Raw genomic sequence first — 20,180 nt, 5'->3', positions numbered from 1 at the left:
AAAATGTTAAAATTACACTTTTGGAGTTAAAATCAACTCCCAAAAATGTTAACACTCCAAATTTTGTAGATTCTAGACACCGACTGAGTAGGTTCAAGCTCTACAAATAAAAGACCAGTAACAATTATGAACCCTAAATGTTGCCCAGATACCAAAATATCTAACTGGTTATTTATTGATTACATAGCATGTTGAGGCTAATCGCTTATAAGCAAGTTATCAACTCAACAGTACACTGCGAAATAACTGATACCTTTACTTTGCCATTATTGTATCTTATTTGGTATGGTATTATTTGGTACAATCATTTGGAACAATATTAATTGGACATTGCTTTACATTTAAATCCATGTTGTCTTTTCTATTTTAAGAATGAATAGTAATAACCTTTAGCATGTTCCTATATCACCTAATGGGTGAGCAGGCTCTGGTGATGTGTCGACTTTGTCAAGTAAGACACACCTCCTTACTGGACTTAACATTTCGTAGTCAAGTAATAAATACACTGTGGCCTCTCCCATTGTTTCAATCTGAGAAATCAGTGGCATCCTTTGCTTCTGCAATGAAGCTCTCCAACAAGAAAAGGATTTTGGCCAAGTTCTTCAAAGGTCGATGGCTTCTGAGAATCCTGTCCCTCATCCTTCTGAGTGTTTTTGTTTCACTTGTCCATTGGAAAGCAGACTCTGATCCCAGGATACCGCAGCAAATTGCAGCCGACCTGCCCGCCTGCTCTGCTATTATCACGGGAGACTTGGCAGGCCGTGAAACTGACTTGGAAGTCCTTCTATCATCCAGGACAAGACAAGTTCTGCTATCAGAGGACTTCTACCTTAACGCAACCCAGGATTGTCAAGTTTATCGTACACACAGAGGCTTCTTTACAGTTCCTCTGAGTAAAGAAGAGAAGGATTTTCCCATCGCGTACACTATGGTGATCCACGGACAGATTGAGATGTTCGAGCGTCTCCTACGTGCCGTTTACGCACCTCAGAACATCTACTGCGTGCATGTGGACCGAAAATCCACAGTGGAATTCCATAAGGCCGTGGATGCCATTGTTTCCTGCTTTGAGAACGTATTCATAGCTGGGAAATTAGAGAGCGTTGTTTACGCCTCATGGTCTCGAGTGCAGGCCGATTTGAACTGCATGGTGAGTTTGTTGGGGTCCCATGTCCGGTGGAGATACCTGCTGAACACATGCGGGACGGATTTTCCTATTAAGACCAACAGGGAGATAGTGCGAGCTTTGAAGGTTCTCAATGGAAGGAACAGCATGGAAACAGAAGCCACCAATGACTACAAGAAGCAACGTTGGCAGTATCACTACAACGTCACAGACTCCATCGTCAGGACCGACGTGAAGAAAAGCCCCCCTCCCATTAGAAGCCCCATGTTCACTGGGAATGCGTACTTTGTGGCCAGCAGGGCCTTCGTGGAACATGTGACACAGGACTGGGAGGTTCTGGCGTTGCTGGAGTGGGAGAAGGACACCTACAGCCCAGACGAGCACTTGTGGGCCACTTTACAGCGGATGCCCTCTGTGCCCGGATCGGTCCCTGCTAACGGCAAGTACGACATGTCGGACATGCAAGCGATCGCCCGCGTGGTCAAGTGGAGCTATTTGTCAGGAGATGTGAGGAAAGGGGCGCCATACGAGCCGTGCACAGGGATGAATAGAAGAGCAGTTTGTGTATATGGAGCTGGAGACCTGCCGTGGCTCGTGAGGCAACATCACCTCCTGGCTAATAAGTTTGATCCCATGGTGGATGACATTGCAATTAGATGCCTGGAGTCGTTTCTGTATTTTAAAGCTTTAGATCAGGGGTTAATACAGGGTGTCCCCCAAAATTCGACATCTCACCTGTGCTCTGAGATACGAGTTGAATTTGTTCCGTGGCCATCCTCGTATCTCAAATCATCTTTTCCCTTTGAAATGGATGGAAATGCCATGAATCCGTTCCAGCCTCCCGCAACCCAAGAAAAATAAAATAAAGTGTTTTTTAATAGGGAAAATAGCTCTGGTACTGGTGATACTTTATAATAATGATTCGATAGACTGAAAAGAATCAAACCATTTGTGGATCAAGAACTCATCGTGGCTCCTGGTGTGGGCTAGGTGCTATTCAATATCCCTTCTAATAACTTTATTTTTATAGCACCTTTCAAAAATTTGTTCCCAAAGCACTTTGGTGTTTAGCATTGATTGTTAGCATTCAGCTAAGCAGACATTTTTCTACAGCAAAAGTTATGTGGTTGTTTTAATTAGACAACATGCAGTTCTCTTTGTTTAGTTGGACAGCAAACTCCAACTGAGTGGCAATAAACAGCTTGAAGCCTCTTTTTGAAAGAATTGTTCACTATCTGCCAAACTACTGTTTGTAGTTAAGTGAATTAAGTTCAGTGCCACAATACAGCACTCATATCTCAAATGTTTGCTCACAAGGCAAAGCAATAAATTGGCCGAACGAGAACTCATATCTCGAATAACTTTTAGGCTGGTAAAAGATTACGAAATTGTGTCACATTTTGGGGGACACCTTGACTGTACGTCACAGGCCCAAACTTTACACTGATTCAGATTCAATACATTGGCCAATGCAAAGATAATGCACACTCCTGACCAGAAAAATAAACGTTAAATGAATACCTCTCTTGGTCGTGTCAATCAAAACATTGTCTTTAAAGGGAGGCAATTTTATTTTATTGCATCTAATTTTCTCATGCAGCAGTAGGTTAAGTGCATCTTTCAATTAATCATAGCAAATGTACTCTCCCTGTAATTACAACATGGAGGCTCTCGTTTTTTGTCTCTGACCATTCAGTTTAATGGTTTTAGTATTATGCGTACATTGCATCTCGTTAGTCAGATTACACAATCAGTGGCTTTTTTCCTCCATGTAATAAACCATCAAATCGTGAGAAACACCCAGGAATGTTCTAGCCCCACTTTCTCAGGAAACTTTACATGGACCTTTCTGAAAACATTAAGGCGCAGTCACACAATCTTGGTGTATTTGTTATACTTCTGGGAAACTGTAGGCTATTAAAAATAAATTACATCATATTCTGATGATGTAAATACCTTGTTCAAACAATATTTTGATGTTACAAAGCACCTTTTTTTGTGTCCAAACAGTGAGGATTAGCAGTACGGAAAATACAGTAATTTAAGGATTATAGTGCCACCAAGTGCCCAAATTAAAAAGTATCGTGTGTAATATCTGAAAGATACTATGGACTTGTAGCCACATGATTCGTCTGTATGAATAAGCAATTTTGATAATTAATGTAAATATAACTAATTCTGATCAATGGCATAGAGAAAGTGGTGTTTAGGCCCACACAAGTTGCAGGTATTTGGGGGTGGATTTATTTTCCCCAGGTAAATGAAAATGTGTGAATTGCCTTTAAAAGGGAGGGGGCTGGGTCAGAGACCTAAAAATGCACTTTTAAAAATCAGAGCAAACATAAAAATATATTACTTTCCTTTTTCACCTTTTTGAATATAAATATATTTAAATGTAATAAAGCAGTACATGCATCAACTGATTCAAATGTTTGTAACATAGTGCTTTAAATAAAGAATAGATACAACAGGATGAAGCGAAGGTCATTTTGACAGGATACAGCGACAGTAAATTACAACAAGACAAAAAGGATTAAAAACCTCTTGGAAAACATGTGGGGAGAGGAAACAAGCCTAGAGCTGCTTCGGAGTAACGCAACTGGTAAAATGTTCCACGATGTAAGAGGCAGCATCGTTTTAACAAGGCACTTTCCTGATGCAAAAACTTCCAGTCACACCACCCCAAAATACAAACATGCTCAAAGAAAGAGTGGCAACGAGTCGAACAGTCTTCATCATCCTCCTCCTGTGTACTTTCGCAGGATCACTTGGGAACGGCGGCGGTGGCCGTCTCCACTTTGCCGTGCACGTCGTGGTCGATCCTGCGCATTCAGCAATGGACAATAAACAGACATTATTGTGATAGTAATGGCAACGCATCCATTTCTTTTGACTTTAGATTTCTTTGACACCTCAAATGTTATTTAATGGCGCTTTCACCGATACAGAGCAGGTTTAGAACCAAGTTCTTTATACAATAACCCAGCATTTCCCAACCTTTATTCAACTGAGGCACATATTTCTACATTATACACTAAGATCTTATGGCACACCACCCCCCAAAATGTCAAAAACTACTTTTACTGAAATAGCACTGGTTAGCACATCTGCCTCACAGTTCTGAGGACTGTCATCATATGTTTTTGGCATATTGATACAGTTGAAACGTGAAGTTTATATACACTATAAGACGACACCCCACTGTATGACATGAAATCAGACTAAACTTTTCCTGTTTTAGGTCAATTTGGATTACTAAAATAATTTCTATTCGCTAAATGCCACAACGAGAGGATTTAATTTTATTTTTTTAGACAATTTTACATCACTTTCTTCAAAGTCAGAAGTTTACATACAGTAAGAGTACTATGCCTTTAAACCATTTGGGAAACCCCAGATGATATTTCTTTAGAAGCATCTGATTGGCAACATTTTAGTTAGAGACGCACCTGTGGATCTATTTGAAGGCACACCTGAACCACACTGCTTCTTTGTGTAACTTTGTAATTCAAATCAAATCTGCAAAGATATCAGAAAGAAAACTGTGGACTTGCACAAGTTTGGTTCATCCTTGGGTGCAATTTTTACAGATGCCTGAAGGTGTCACGTTCATTGGGTCAAACATCCATCCATCCATCCATTTTCTGAGCCGCTTCTCCTCACTAGGGTCGCGGGCGTGCTGGAGCCTATCCCAGCTGTCATCGGGCAGGAGGCGGGGTACACCCTGAACTGGTTGCCAGCCAATCGCAGGGCACATAGAAACTAACAACCATTCGCACTCACAGTCATGCCTACGGGCAATTTAGAGTCTCCACAATTATAGGCAAATATAAACACTATGGGAATGTGAAGCCATCTTGCCACTCAGGAAGAAGACAGGTTCAGTGTCCCAGGGATGTACGTGCTTCGGTCCCAAATGTACATATCAACCCAAGAACAAAAGCAAAAGAAATTATGAAGATGCTGGCTGAAGTTGGTATGTATGTGTCATTATCACCAACACAACTCCAAAAGAAACTGTTACAGTTTGGAAATGCACACAGGGACAAAGACCTTAATTTGTGGAGACATGGCCTGTGGTCTGATGAAACTAAAATTGAGCTGTTTAGCCATAATGAGCATTGTGACGTTTGGAGGAAAGTGGGGAAGCTTGCAAGCCTGAAAACACAATCCCAACTCTGAAATAAAGCCGTGGCCGCATCATATTGTGGGTTTGTGTTGTTAAAGGAGGAACTGGTGCACTTCACGCAAATGGCTCTTCTAAATGGACAACGACTCGAGCGAAGCGTGTAGCCAAACTGGTTACAAAGTGGCTTAAGGATGACAAAATCAATGTTTTGGAGTGGCCATCGATCTCAATCCTATTGAAAATCTTTGGGTAGACATGAAAAGGCGTGTGTGAGCAAAGCAGCCTACAAACTTGGCTTAATTACAACAGTTCTGTCAGGAGGAATGGGCCAAAATTCCTGCCAACTATTGTGAGAAGCTTGTAGAAGGATATCCAAAGCTTTGACCCAAGTCATGTGGTTTAAAGACAATGGTTAACAATAATTAAAAGTATGTAGAATTCTGACTTTTAAGAAATTAATGAAAAATGGTCTAATAAAATCCTTCCCTCATTATTCTGGCATTCAGCAGATAGACATAATTTAGGTAATCTTAACCTAAAACAGGAAAGGTTACTCTGATTTCATGTCAGACATTGAAGATGTTTTGATATTTTTACTGTATATAGTGTATAGTTCAGTCTTTCCTGTCTTGTGCAAATTTTGGGTCGGTTGACTGCCTCGTGACATTGGATGTGCCTTTGTTATTCCTCACGAAAGTCTTTTTACACTTGTATGACAGTTCAGAATGTTAACAGTGCCTGTACAATTCATAAAGGTTTTATGATTGTGACATTTATTTCCAACCAATAATACAAAATGGAGGTTGACTTGCATCCCACAGTACTACAACTCCACTATCAATGGGACTACTTGTATTAGTATTTTAAAGAAGGAGGAACCTTTTACATGTTCTCATACATGTCCTTGCAAAGTAATGACATTCAATTGTGCAACTTCTAATTCTTGTCAACTACAGAGGTGACTATAGCACTTCAGGTTCATCTTTTGTTTGTTTGTCTGCATATTTTTCGGCAGCGGTGCACATTTATCGGTCCAGTTGAAAAGTGTGTGTACGTGATGTGCTGCAGTGTTCAAACATCCCTTCAAAAAAATAAACAATTCTAACTGAAAACCGAAGCAAATAAGCAGTCATAATTTAATATTGTGCAGATTAAATCAATGTGCGCAAATAAAGAGCAATAAGGCTTTTGACAGTTGGGTTTGTGGTGAGTCATGCAAACAAGCTGTGAGGGTTCAACTCAGTGAGTGACTGGTGGAGGCGAGGGGTGGACCATGTGAGGGCCGTTATCGTGGAACTGCACAACCTCAGTGACCTTGTCTAGTTACTTCCTGGTGACTCCACCCACTTCCATTATGCCAACAAGGTTGAACTTACCAAATATCAAAAAAGTCCCATTGTAAACCTTTTTTTTTTTTTTTAAAACACACACACACACACAAACACAAACACACACACACACACACACACACACACACACATACACACATGCTTCTTGGTAGCAGCATCAGCATAGAGATGCTTTGATAGTGATGTTTTGAATTAAGCAACAAAGAACACATTTAATATGATTCTCTGTGAATGTGATTTGAATGGCCAAACAGTGCTGATTTATAAATGTTATTGATTTTGGATACAAATGCAAAGAATTCAATCAAAAACAACAACAATAAGGAGGGGAGGAGGTGTGCTGGGGTGTCTATACAGGACAACTGTGTTAGTTTTGTGAAAGGCAACCAAGCCCGAGGTGAAAAATACATGATACCTTTTACGGCTTTTCCTATTTTTTTCCTCGTCAAACCTTAAGGGGGGGAAGGGAAATTAAGTTTTAGGAGAGAGGGGAAAAAAAGCAGCCAATAAACAGCAATCTTACATACAAATGATCAAATATGTTTCATAAAGACTGTCACAAGAACACAAGTTTTGCTTTAGGTTGATCTAGGGCTGGGCGATTGATCAATTTTAGGGATGCACAAATACCACTTTTCCAGACCGAGCAGGAGTACCACTACTTACATCTGAGTACTGGCGAATACCAAGTACCGACACTTGATAATGCCATTACATTTTACAATTGTGCTGAAAATGTGGTTTCTTTTTTTTTTTATCATATATTGTTCAAAAACACTTAAAGAATCCCCCGGCCCCGCCGAAAGGATCGCCGGCAGAAAAAGTGTATCAGCATCAGCCCCTCATTTTAAAATAGATAAATAAATGAATATCTTATGCTAAGTTAATGCAACAAATATTAGAGGATTCTTGATTATGTAAATGTTTGGCAGTGCACAAAGATTCTGGAGTATGAGGTATGACTTTGAGAGTCCTTAAAAAAAAAAACACTTAAACACGCCTGTACGGGTGGTTCTTGTGTATTTACAATCACCTGACCCACTTAGGCTTAAACCGGAACACCTTCCTGGAAAACAAACTCTCGACCATTAGGATTTCTACTCACTAATTTTGTTATATAAACGTAGACAAGTTTGTCGCGATTAATGCTGTGCAAGTATTCATTCTTCACGGCGGATCAGAGAATATCATGGTTTATCATCAGAAGACAAGAAGAAAAAACAGTGTGTTGCTTGTTTAAAACAGAGGAAGAAAAGGGAGCACGTGTGTGAGAGTTGAGGATCCAAGTACTCACAGCTTGATACAATCTGGAATGGATACGTACTCCATCGGAACTAACTCCGCAAGGTCTGTCAGGCTGTACACAAACTTGATTTTTTGACTAAATTTGGAGCTGTCAAAATAAGAAACATGTTAAAATGTAACGAATTAACCAAAAGGGGAATTCTTTACTATTCTAGGAATTCATGTTACCTAATAAAAGGTTTTGTGAGTGCCAGCAGGGTGCGAATGAACCAAGAGGGATGGACGATTATCAAAGATTTTAAATTCTTCCTTAACCTGGAACACAGAAATTGAAAGACAGAATATGACAAATGATTTTTATTATTTATTTTATTTTTGTAACTTTACAGTGACACTTACCTTCTGTCAATCTGCTGATAACACTTTCGGAGCCAGCCGACAGTTGGCATCTTTTTTCGTGACGTCGCCCCGTTAAGATACACAATCATATAGTTCTCCGCCACCAAAAGCTCCAGGGTGCCGATGACATACCTGCGAGGATTTCATTCCATTAATAAAAGTTTGAAAATGTTCAGTCAGGAGGCAAACAAAACCCTCACTTGAATAAATTGTCCATGATGTATCTGTAATTTGGTTGACTGCTCTCAGGCATGAAGCACACAGCAAAAACAATTATAGCATTCAAGCCATCTCCGTAGTAACCTGAAAAGAAAAATATCAATGAAGTATTTCAATTATAATGCAATGTGTAGTATGTTTGATCATATTACAGTGATCCCCGACTTTATCACGGTACACACTTTGCAATACAGCAATAGTGCAGATTTTGTTTTGCAACTGAATTACAGTTACTCTTTTTTTTAATACCCTTTGTACAATTTTTTCGCTGTCCCTTGATCTTGCTTTCTCTCAATATATTATGTGTTTAAAATGCGTTTAAAGACCTTCAAAACATTTAAGTGCCATAAATGTTATAAAAAGCATACCTAGAGTGTATTTAAATAGGGTATTTCAATATCGCAGATTTCACTTGAGGGTGGTCTGGAACCTAAACTTGCATTGGCTCCCAGTCAACTTAAAATGCAACAACATCCAACTGCGTCTGACTCACAATTTGGATTGGAAATTGTGATACAAGCTCTGTTACAGAACAAATTAAACCTTGTAAAGCAAGGTACTACCGTAGTTGTATTCCACCCAGGCACATTAGATTTATTGTCAATTGTCCCCATCAGTTTTTAGCTATTTTGGCATTTAGTTTCATCCACTGTTACTGAAAAGCATTATAAAAAACACAGACTACTCAGTTCTACTTTAAGGAGTGAATGGCCCAAGAAGCCGAGCTTGTCATGAGCTGTTTTTGGGGTGTGACCTCCACACTGACCTCCATGGCTTATAACCCGCTTGTAAGGTTCAATGGCTGTCATGTCCACTTTGTGTTCCTGGTCTCCGATGCGAAACACCCTCCAGCGCCGGCCCTCCTCCCTCTCGTCCGAGGCCGAGTACTGCTTGACTGACTCCACGCCCTTCTCTAGTAGCGCTGTAGTTTTAGGCTTGGGAAGATCATCTGAGAGAAAATTAGGTGGCACAAGGTGATTGTTGTGTGCTTTGCATCCCTGGTCGGAATAAATAATCCCTCAAATATTTGTGATCAATAGACGAATCAATAGGGATCGCCATGCTGCATCTGAATTATAAAATAAATCTCACCTGCATACCTTTTTTATTTTTAAATAATGATAGAGTAGATGATCTTAGCATTTCACAGTGTAACAGAAATAAAGGTGGTGCAGAAAGCAAAGAATCATTACATGGAGAATCATGGCTACGTCGCTTGTGGAGCAACCATGCCGATTTCAACTATTTATAGGGATTAAGGATCAAGATTATCATCAGCCTCATTTATATTTTCTGCTCCACTTACCCTGTATAAATACACCAGTAAACCTTACCAATTTGAGAATGCAATTTTCATTCCGATACGTTGACTTTCTATGACAATCATTTAGATAGAACATGTTATTTAGCCAACCCTAATGAACATGTCCTGTTTTTGCATTAAAATGCACAGTTGTATTATACACTATTGTTCAAATGTTAAGGGTCACTTAGAAATGTCATCTTTTTGTTTTTAAAGAAAAGCATTAGTTTTTACAGTAGCTTTGATTTTAAATTAAGTTTAATTCATTTAATTTTCTTAATTAATTTTCAATTAAGAAGAGTTGTGCTGCTGTCGACTTCACACATTTGTAGACTGATTTACCTTCAAGTTTTGCTTTTTCACCTATTTTTGTATGTTGAAATTTATAGTTGCAGGAATGATACATGCATTACTTATGTTTTCTCAAAATGTGTTCGAATTTAAGGAAGGCAAAAAAGTCATGCAAAAAAAAAAAAAAAAAGAATGAAAAAGCTTATGATTTTTTTTTTTTTTTTTTTAAAGAATGGTGATGACAGAACATAATCGGAACAACAAGGTTTGATTAACCATAAATTGGGGGTCCAGGGACTGTCCTAGGAACCTTACCACGAGCAAGAGAGAGAAACCTCTTGCTGGCCTGCAGCCTGTTTCCAGGCAGGCAATGGAAACAATCCTTCCACGTGAAAAAGCGGAAGGCAGCAGTGTGGAAAGACAAAAACAACACAGCATAAATTTACAACTTTAGACTGTTCCCTTCCAACCCAAACCTGGGGAACCAATGACGAAACACACTATATGGACGAAAACATGGGACAGCTCTTAACAATCGAGGGTTCTGCTAGATATTTTTGTTGCCTGTGGATAGGTTACAGCTTCCAAAACAAAGGTGGTTTGATGAGTCTGGTGTGAAAGAACATCAGAGCCCTGACCTTAACACCTGTTTGGGATGGACCGAGTCTATATGTTCGACCATTTTCACTTCTAGTAATTGTAATGACTATGTGTCCCGATACATTTGTCCATATAGCGCATTATCGGGTCAAAGAACCAGAAAAACAATGCACTCTCTTATACACTGAAGTGCATGCCAGGCACAACATTTCATTGACAAATTGCACCACTGCATGTTAAAAGTGTCCATATTTGTTCAAGAGTTATCAGACATACAAACATGGCAAAGATGACTAATCACCACATTCCAAATAGTAAACCTGCCATTGTCAAAGGCCCTTACCTTCCCATTCAAATTCATTGCTGTTGTCGGAGGGTGTGTCCATGTCATCCAAGTCCAGCTCTGTACTTTCATCCAACTCATCAGAAAGAATGGACCCGTCACTGCGGTCAAGAGTGAGGCTGATGTCTGGAGCTGTGAGCTTCTTCTTCTCCTTCTTATTGTGGTTCACTACATAGCATATGATGCAGATGGAGAATAATAAGCATTATGGGTAAGTGTTTACAAGATCCCCTAAATGTCCGTAATCAGCAAGTAGTTTTAAAGAACAGGAAAAATTATTTCAAAAATTCATCCACAGTTCACAAAGATTAATGAATGCAATTAACATATTCACAAGTTCATTTCTTCTATATTGTGTGTACTTCCCTGTACACACCCATAACTGAGAATATACACTCAATGGCCACTAAATTAAGTACCTCTACAAAATATATTGAAATCCAATACACTTCTGCCTTAACAAAAAAATAATAATAATCTCAGTTCAGTAAAGAAGGTATTAGTCAAGTGTAGCTTCTCTGATTCCTGTTTATCAACTATGCTGTAGTGTACACTAACAAGTTTATAATTACCAGGATCTCCCTCTTCAGAGCCTCCAGCAAACAACTCCTCTTCAAGCTCCTCCTCCTCTTCAGGTAGAGGCCTAACAGGCAGAAAGCAATCAGAGAAATATCTTTTGGCTTGTGCAGTGCAGAGCTGTGAGCGTCGTCCTCACGTTCCCTCCAACAACGAGAGGGTGCTTGTAATACTACCGTGGAAAGTCCTCATCCTGCCACTCTTCCTTAAGCTCGACTCCCTCCATCCTTAATCTGGCCTCTGTCGTGGCAACGGATTCCTGGCGCTCCAGGCTGGGTAAGAAAACAAACAGCAATTTAATAAATAAATAAATACAATGTTTAAAAAAAACCTTGCTCGCGACAATGCTCCTGGTGAATGACAAATTTGTTGGTTGCAAGTAGAGTCCGGGAAGTGATCAGTCCTACGCGGATACCAAACACATATTCATCTAACTATGACTGACTTGTATAGGCCGCTGTGGAATATTGGAATGAACACGAAGGATTTGCAAGGAGGCAATGCTGCTCTCATTTAATTCCTCTTACACTTAATAGTCCTAAAACGTTATATAACATTTGAAGAGCAGCATGAAACATACCATCTTAAAGGCTAAATTGAAGCACTACCAGGACAATAGCAGACTATCAGCAAGGTCCCTTTAATGTTTCTTTAAAACAGACATCTATTTTATAAAGGACACAACAAGGGCTGTATTTTTAAACATTTGCGAGGTTCTGAAAAATGACATTACTTTTTGAGTTTCTTATTTTGAGGCAAATGGTCCAGAGCTAGTTAGTGCCAACAGACGTTGGCTCCGCATAGTTTCATGTTTTTTTCTGGTGCAGTGTAAAGCAAAACATTGCATTGTCAATAATGTAAACAACACCTCATACGTTCTCTTTTCTGAGATTTGGCCTTTGACGTGGGATAACGTAGGGAACTTTAAGGCCGCATTTCAAATTTACTTCAAATTGTGTGAATCATCCCACCTTTAGCATTCAGATAGGACCATTCAATGAATTCTATGATCTACAAAACAAGCCAAGAGGCAATAGAAGTGGCCTTTTATCCAACAAACTTCTTTGTAAGAACCAAGGAAAATATCTTTGCAAGGGATCCACCGCTGAAGCAATACACATTGACATACTTCCAACTTAGGAATGATACATTCCCACCCAATTATTTCAAAAGCAATGTTCACTGTCTGACAAGTGTCGACTATTTTGTATGTCATACCAGACGCTGCTGCATCCGATCATCTGATGCGGCGTCGGACACAGCTACAAATGTATTCCAATTTGCTGGATTTTCTGTGTAAAAGGCACAGGCGAATAAATACTACATCCACTGTTACGGTTCTGATGCAGCAATTCTGCAGGATCTCTGTGTAAAAGAGGCTGGCCTTAATTGTGCCGACAGTACCACATATTTTTTTAATTGCCTACCATTTTGCTTACTTCCACCATGACACCTGTGCTATTTTTAGACTCACAATATTGCGAAATATTGCAGAGACTTGTGTCAGCCTTGACCGGATTTGGCTGCAGACAGCTGAAGATTTCAGATTGCTACAGTAGATGAAACAATAAAAAATGAAATTATTGGACACACAAACATGTACAATTCTAGCAAAGGCAGAGGTTCTTTCTATTAATTTAACAGATTATAATGACCCTTGAAGCAATCCTTTGTGATTTGACCAAAAAACACAGACCTCGTCAATTTGAGCAATTGCGTGGTAGATGAGACGTAATCGGCCCCTAATCTTTGCACTAATACTGGTCAGATGCCACCTGTCCAATCATGCACGATCATTAAAAGTCTCTCCAACTGTTACAAGTTACTACTTGCCACCTAATCAGATCATTGGCTTCTTGAAAAGCTTACATGCTGGTGTTTAAGGCTTAGTTCGCTGAACCTCAGGGTTTCCTTCACTAATGAATGTTGATCGTCTGTATGTTTGCTGTAATAATCGCATAGATGACTGTTATTTGCAAATCCGGACACACAAACATGCTGGGCATTCTTTACTTGACATTACTAAGAGTATTCAGTTTAGCTTGTAGAGTTTACGTGTGCACCTAAATCCCCCACATAATATACAACCTAGAGGTACAAATTGTACAGGAATCCATACAGGAAAATGACATTTGACAAATGAATCAAAAGTGGACCAATTGTAATAATGCAGACATGATTGATGTTGGTTCAACACAGATCACACAGTACATGTTTTGAACTAGCTGTTGTAGTTTGATGGGTTGGCAAAATAATCCAAATTCAAAAGTGATGATAATGCTACCTGAAAGTTAATTTCACCAAGCTTTGACTCGAGCAGCATGTGTCTTGACTGAGCGCTGCCTAAATCAAAGTTGAATCCAATTCTGTCTGTACAGCTGCCAGTTAAATTGTTTGGGGTGTAAATGAAAACCAACTGTAAAGCAATCACAGCGCACTAAGACAATTACTCTAGCCCGCAATTCACAGCCTGTCAAACTACATTTTAATCCGAAACATACCAACATAAAAAAAACTGCCTACCAACACAAAACTCAATGATGTGTGTGCCAATCTGATGAGATCTAGCAAAAGAAAATGGGATTTTACAAAAATAATAATGCTCAGATTTGATTGACACCAACAGATACTAGACTATATTAACTATGCTGATGTGGTTGCAGTTTGTTTACTAAGAGGTGTTTTGAATATTTGTTTGCCTTAGTTGGCCAGATTAAATAAAGTACACCAACAATAATAAGCATACTGTTAAATTAATAACTCTCTTACAGTCTCATTCAAATTCAGGTGTGAAGTTCATTTATTTGGAAAAAGGATGGAGCAAAATGATAAAACATTATAAAATGAATGTACCCTGTTGCTAATTTCCATCTTTACTCCCTTGACTGGTGGATGAGCCTTGAATTAAAAAAGTAATACTTTATTGTGATTTTATTGTTTTATTTAAAATGTGAGCTGTAATGACAGCAGATTAGGAAATCAGCAGTTTATAAAGGGTTACGGTTACAGATTTTATTATCCACTGACATGTTCTTCAGATGTTTAGAGAATGAGCTGAGTGTTATAGCAGTGAGTATTACATTCCACGAATGGACCGATCTAACAGAGAAAACGCCCTGTCCAAAGGCACTCTTTCAAAATGCATCAGCGCACTTGCAAAACAATAAACGATGTATACATATCTGGTATTAGTTATCACGAGATCATGCATGTGCACCTAATGAACTGTTTACTGTATGCCTCAACATACCTTCCACTGGGTCCAGCAGTGGAGAATGGTTGAGGGAGGCTCACTGGGGCACCAGGGTTCTGCTCATTGTCCAGACTCGTCCTTTCCTGTGGACTGCTGCTTGTTTTGGTTAAACACGCTTCAAGTGCCTCCTCGCCATTTTCCACCGTGGACGTCGTGCTCTGTTGGAGCTCGTCCATCTCCTCCTCGTCCACTTCTCCCGACACCCCAGACGACGACGGACTGGACGTGCGTCTGTTGTCGTGTGTCCGCCTGGGTGTGCCAAAATCTGGGCGACTATTGTTCAAGTTGCTGTCACTCACCGCCTTCAGAGTTACCTCGCTTTCTATCACATCTGAAGCCATAACGTCCGCCTACCACCGCCGGTGCTAAGTTGTGAGTGAACGAAGAAACACCGGTTTGTCGTGTAATCTCTGTCAAGCAGACACCCCGAAATAATGACACAACTCCTTCAGGAGTTTGGAAGTTAGCGTGTTAGCTTTAGCACGCGGAGCAGCTCGCTTCGTTGTCGGTGACAACAAGCTACTTACCGACTCACTACATATCTTCTTCAATAGACAGTGTCGAATGTCGCCCCGGGTGCAGAAAATAATCTCCCCCCCAAACGTGCCACCGAGAAAAAAAAGAAAGAAAAAAAAAGTACAGGAAAGGAGTCGTCGCTTCACTCGGCCAACAGTGCGCAGCGAGCCCACTTGTCGGTTTCCTTCCTCCAAGCCACCAAGCCTACGTAACTGACGTAAGTAAGTGACGCTACTTCGACGCTGACGTAAACGAGCCGCGGTAACTAAATGGCAAGACTTGTCGCCACCGGCATGCAAGTCGAGTTTATCATTTCACCGCGACGTCAGTCGTCTAATTGTTACGTTAACGATCACCACCCCAAAATGATTGGCAAAGTGGTACCAACATTTTTTATCACTGACGCACAACAGCCACCAACTATAATTTTGCTAACAACCGCGATTTGCGGCACTAGCTTTCGCGAGTTCGCATTTTAAAATGCACTGTTTCAAGTATTATTACTTTGGAATAACGTATCTTCATTTTGCTGCAGTCACCATTCGTTTAGTAACAAGACTAGCTGGCAGTTACACTCCCTCTTCATTTTTACCCCCCTAACGCTAACAGCATGCTAGCTGTGTGCTAACACCGCTAAATGCTAGCCGTAGCAACCCTGGTAGCCACCGTCTCCAGCGTTCCGAACTACGGGAAGGCTGCGACCTGGAGCCGCTGTCCACTGGCTTTCACTCTTACAGGTTGATATCAAGATTCTCGATTGTCACTTATTCCACGGCCAATACAATATTACGTAATTGTACTATTTGCTAAATTATCGAATGCGTTTGTGACCCGTATTCCTTTAAATTAAAAAAAAGTTACAAAATCGTAACTAAGAATACATGCTATAACTGCCTGTACATGTACTGCTTCAAGCGTATAATCGAGAATAGGGATGGATTTGACCTCAAGTGACTTTCTGAATACTTCATACTTTGAGATATCAATATGTAATGTACTGTAAATAAACTGTGATTAGTTAGACATTTCCCCAGGCGGCTTGGAATAAAATATTTAATCACATCCAGGCGTGGCTTGAACTCACAGTGATTGATACATGAATGGCAGTTGTTGTGTTAGTTTCATATCTAATATAAATAACCCGTTATTAGTCACACAGTACATGTCCACAGGTGGGTTCGTATCAGATATTTGTTTTGAGTCAGTGGCTAACCTTTTCCTCTAGGTGGAGGCAAATGCTCACTTAAACTCTGAAGTCTTGCCATTAGATATGAATTTAACAGGAACCATTTCACATTATAGAAACTACGTTTGTTTTTTGGGGGGGGGGGGGGGGGGCAATCTTGTTTTTTCTACTTTTGTCAATGACATATTTTCATTTTATTTCTTTTAAAGTTATTATCCCACCAGCTCCCATGTTAAAAAGCGATAGCTCACATAATGCAGATTCAAGGTTAATTCTTTGTGTGCATGGGATGATCCGTTGTAATTTCTAATTACCACGTTGCTATTTGCTCTGTTGGACCGTTAGGGCTCATCACAAAAGGATAATCCGATCAAATTTAGAGTTTATGCTTCTCATCCGCCTTGGTGCTGGTTGCTAATGAGTCATGGAACATACCTTTCCAATGAAGACAAATGTTTTCACTTAATTCAAGATAAATATGCGCGCCAGGCTGTAGCCATGACACATGAAGCACTCAATATATAGTTTGCTCATAGATTCCCAGATAAGAGGACATTTTTAGCATGCCATTACCGCATGGTTACCGTCTTTAACTACAGTGAGTACCAGGCCTCTTTTTTTTGTGTACACATGGAACTTTATGATAATTTTAAACAATAGTATATATTTTTTTAAATATTTAATCATGTAATTTCAATTTCATTTTAAATTTAATTAAATTTTAAATAATATTTAAATCTATGAATAAATTATAATCATTAATTTTAGATATACTGCACATCAATATTTGTGCAATTGTGTCTATCAAACAAAACCCACTCCATCATCATGCATGACGTCAAGCAAGACTAAAGTGTGTATTGTGAGACTTCTGCTGTGCCATCTTCGAAAGGACTATTGCAACTGTTGTATTTATTTTATTATTCAGCCTTTTTGTGTGTTTTATTTTGTGACAGAAGGGTACCAGTGATTTCAAAGACAGAAAAGTGATATGATAACCAAATTACAAATGGAATTTGCTTTGACAGAGTCTGGTTGCTCTGTATGTGATGAGCAAAACAATTAATTAGATTTCCATTACATATATAACCGAATGATACATTTTCTGTATTGTTTCTTTTGAAAGTTCATAGTCAAATATGATTGTTATTTTATTTGCACATTCCCGATTCTCAACTCCCTGTTTACTCAACTACAGAGACTACCAGGCATCTTTTAGGGATAAGAAATCTCTTTGTACCGATTTTGCTCCAGAATGCTATGGACTGCATACTGCCATAATTTTTCTTTCACTACCGTAAACTTCAGCTTTACAGATGCCATGTCAGAGTAAAGTTAATTACAGCCACCTAGTGCACCACCTGTTATTTTTTTCCCTGAAGTTGACAAAAGGAGATGTCTGATTGAGGTTCAGCGTTTATTTATTCAAGTGAATGATGCACCCAGCTATTAATCAGTGCATGGCGACTATTAGAGGGTGGCCACTATTTTAGGAATTGTGTTATGTCTGGCAAACTAATAACAATAAATTATTGCAAGCTAGAAACATCCTCTTGTAATATTGCTCCTGTCCTTATGTATTAAAGCTAAAATTAATTGCCAGTGTACAGCTTTTTCCTGCATGTGTTACTCCACTTAATTGTGCCAGTCGGTTTGAATACTAAAGTGAAACAGTCAGATGCAGGATATGACTAGTTCTCTTTTTCAAAAAATAATGCAAGAACTCTATAACTGTACGCAAATACTGCAGAGCTACCTCCCCCTTCCTTTCATGTTGAAAAGAGGAAGGAACGCCAGGATCTGAGCTGGACGGTGTAACCAAAGCAGTCATTAGGAAGATTCTCCAACCACTTTCCATAAATGTGGTAGCGGGAAGTATTTAGGCAACTCGAAGTATATCACTAATGAGAAAAGACAAAAAGGATTCATGTGCATGTTTTATGTGATCTTCTTTCTGGGTAGATGAATAATTTTTTTATGATTGTAGATGCCTAAAAATGAGACAAGAAGATAGCTGGGTGGGGGGAGTGGTAAAACATTGAAAGGCAAAGTTAAATGAATATTTAAGGGAAAATAAAATATTTAAAAGAAACAAATGAGCAAAACATTTAAAACAGCATGATAAATAGAAGCGAGTGCCATTAGAACGACCCTCATTATTTGGGGTGCAGTAGCGGTGAGGACCGGGATGATTGTTTTCAGAATGCCAGCCATACCAGGACAGAGCGTCTGTAACCGAGGGCTGACCTCGTAGCTGAGAAATATTAGCCTTTGCTTCCTTGTCGTGTGTGCTGCTACTACATTGCAGACGTGTTTCATTGACCTAAAGGCTGAGATTTAGGGTCGGCGGGAAAAAGATAACACATGATGGCATAGATTGCAAACATGGCTGCTGTTCATTTCTCAAGGGACATTCTGCATTAGAATGTAGCTCAGCATCAGTGCACTTTGTTAATTTCACTTCCCGTCACAACAAATTAATAAACAAATATGTGCTTTGTATGAGCGCATAATCATTTGTTTTCTAAATGTGAAAATAATTCAATCAGCAAACAAATAATTAAGTCAATGAGAACAATTATCTCAAATATGCCTCTGAGACTCCATGTGCATACTGATCTGATTAATTATCCTGCTAAAGATAATTGAGTGGAGCTTGATATTTGACTGTGTCCTATCAACATGCTCTTACCTCTGTTGTTATCCTAAGAATATCGTTTATAGTATGTAGCCATACCCGTGTGCGATAATGAAGCTGTTTTATTAGGACACAAGGGATATTTTAAGAGTTTTAGCTTTGCAGCGGTGGTCCCCAGCTACGTCATTACTGGAGCATAATGAATAACCTCAGAACTCCAGAGCGTGAAATTTGGAGCCAGTTGCCCCTCAGATAAACTTCATGAACCTCTGGAATTATATTATATTCTGGAACCATACCTTGGAATTATATTATATTCTTCATTAAATGCATTAAAATACAGCAGTGACCCTTGCTCGCTGATCCAAGTTCAACTTTGTGGGCGACGCTTTGTCCTGGTCGCTAACCTGTGGGCGGACCATTACTTAACTCTAAGCCAGACAGACATCATTACCCCTGTGAATGATGGGAAAGCAGCTGGATCCCAACAGCTTTATTTCCCCGCTCAGCGCAGCGGATGCAAGCTATCACATCCCGTTAACAATTCCATGGCTCCACCGTAAAGATAAGCTCCCTCAATCAGCGCCATCTGTTTTGCTCGCCAACTGAAGGGCCTTCTCTTCATCACTCAGTGGGACAATGGACACCCTCACCCTCTTCAATATTCACTTGTGATTGACACCAGTTAGGCAATTCAGTCAGAATTACAGAGCACTTTATTCTACTCTCCGGTATCATCAATATCATTTAGCAGTTGATAAAGAGATTGTTCAGTATTGGTGCTTGAAAAAGACAATTTTAAATGTATGCCAACCGTCTTTTCACTGAACAAATATTGTTTCATTTCACGTGGAATTTTTCAAGTCTGAGGCTTTGACATTTTAAACAGAGTTACAATAAGAACCCAACTGGCACTGTCAGACCAGATGAAGGTCATTGCAAACGCTAAGCAGTCACAGCTTGTCATCACATTTAATTGCTACGTCCTAATGATTCATTTACACGTG

General features: G+C 39.6%; 2 protein-coding genes across 6 annotated transcripts; one reads left to right on the top strand and one right to left on the bottom strand.

Moving 5' to 3' along the window:
- Positions 1-402: 402 nt before the first annotated feature.
- gcnt3 (glucosaminyl (N-acetyl) transferase 3, mucin type) lies at positions 403-2,622 on the top strand. The gene has a single exon (XM_061774449.1). The coding sequence runs from the start codon at positions 413-415 to the stop codon at positions 1,985-1,987; it is 1,575 nt and encodes a 524-aa protein (XP_061630433.1). The 5' UTR covers positions 403-412; the 3' UTR covers positions 1,988-2,622.
- Positions 2,623-3,347: 725 nt separating this feature from the next.
- On the bottom strand, positions 3,348-15,933 carry bnip2 (BCL2 interacting protein 2). 5 transcript variants are annotated; one of them, XM_061774455.1, is made up of 12 exons: positions 14,831-15,694; positions 11,757-11,852; positions 11,577-11,647; positions 11,005-11,172; positions 9,234-9,416; positions 8,449-8,551; positions 8,249-8,380; positions 8,078-8,164; positions 7,899-7,997; positions 7,020-7,055; positions 6,632-6,659; positions 3,348-3,948 (listed from the first exon to the last, which is right to left on the bottom strand). In XM_061774455.1, exons 1-11 carry the CDS (start codon positions 15,172-15,174, stop codon positions 6,638-6,640), a joined length of 1,341 nt encoding a protein of 446 aa, XP_061630439.1. In that variant the 5' UTR covers positions 15,175-15,694; the 3' UTR covers positions 3,348-3,948; positions 6,632-6,637. The 5 variants fall into 5 exon arrangements, with proteins under 5 accessions (XP_061630439.1, XP_061630436.1, XP_061630437.1 ...); XM_061774452.1 differs by lacking the exon at positions 6,632-6,659 and having other exon boundaries at positions 14,831-15,691; XM_061774451.1 differs by lacking the exons at positions 3,348-3,948; positions 6,632-6,659 and having other exon boundaries at positions 6,701-7,055; positions 14,831-15,243; positions 15,361-15,933.
- Positions 15,934-20,180: the final 4,247 nt, after the last annotated feature.

Source organism: Phyllopteryx taeniolatus, chromosome 5 (assembly GCF_024500385.1).
Source record: "Phyllopteryx taeniolatus isolate TA_2022b chromosome 5, UOR_Ptae_1.2, whole genome shotgun sequence".
Taxonomy (NCBI): domain Eukaryota; kingdom Metazoa; phylum Chordata; class Actinopteri; order Syngnathiformes; family Syngnathidae; genus Phyllopteryx; species Phyllopteryx taeniolatus.
This window is presented reverse-complemented; position numbering and strand designations above follow the sequence as displayed.